General features: G+C 45.8%; 1 protein-coding gene across 1 annotated transcript in view; it reads right to left on the bottom strand.

Annotated features, from left to right (window-relative positions):
- Bub1b (BUB1 mitotic checkpoint serine/threonine kinase B) overlaps positions 1-607 on the bottom strand; it is a 57,119-nt gene that overhangs the window by 54,168 nt on the left and 2,344 nt on the right. Inside the window, exon 2 of the mRNA XM_005364244.1 lies at positions 118-264. Within this exon, the coding sequence (XP_005364301.1) occupies positions 118-264 (147 nt within the window). The remainder of the gene's footprint in view (positions 1-117; positions 265-607) is intronic.

The following is a 607-nucleotide window of genomic DNA, read 5'->3' as shown; positions in this document are numbered from 1 at the left end:
ATCTCTGTGAGTTTGAGGCCAGCCTGGTCTACAGAATGAGCTCCAGGACAGCCAGTGCTACAAAGAGACCCTGTGGTTGGACCCAAACCGCTCACTACGTGCTACGCTACTACATACCGCTTCTGCTGCTGAAGAGTCCTGTTGCAGGCCGACTCCTGCTGTGCCAGAGCTCCCTGAAGTGTGGACATGATCCGGCCGTGCCTCAAGGGTTGTACGTTTTCTTTACTCAGCTCCCACTCATCTCCCTCCAGGCACAAGGCTTCACTGTGAACAAGGAACAGAAGCAGCCCTGAGACCAACACTGTTGCAGTACTAGACAGTCACCATCTTTGGACAGGTGAGCTTTTCTGACCTTCAGTTGGACACAGGGAGCTGGAACCCTGGTAGCATTATCACACTCTTCAGCTTCTGAGCCTACTACCTGGTTTCCAAGTTTATACCTAATGGAAACGAGAACTTGGGGGTGCTGTTGATAATATTATATGAATAAAGTTAAAGCCAGAAAAAATAATTTGTAAAATCATCATGTATTTAGCAAAGTGGACTTCTTTTTGGGTTTTTTGTTTGTTTGTTTTTTTGTTTTTGTTTTTTTTGTTTTTCGAGACAG

Source organism: Microtus ochrogaster, assembly GCF_000317375.1.
Source record: "Microtus ochrogaster isolate Prairie Vole_2 chromosome 14 unlocalized genomic scaffold, MicOch1.0 chr14_random_1, whole genome shotgun sequence".
NCBI lineage: Eukaryota > Metazoa > Chordata > Mammalia > Rodentia > Cricetidae > Microtus > Microtus ochrogaster.
Note: the sequence above shows the minus strand (reverse complement) of the source record. Positions and strands in the feature narration are given on the sequence as shown.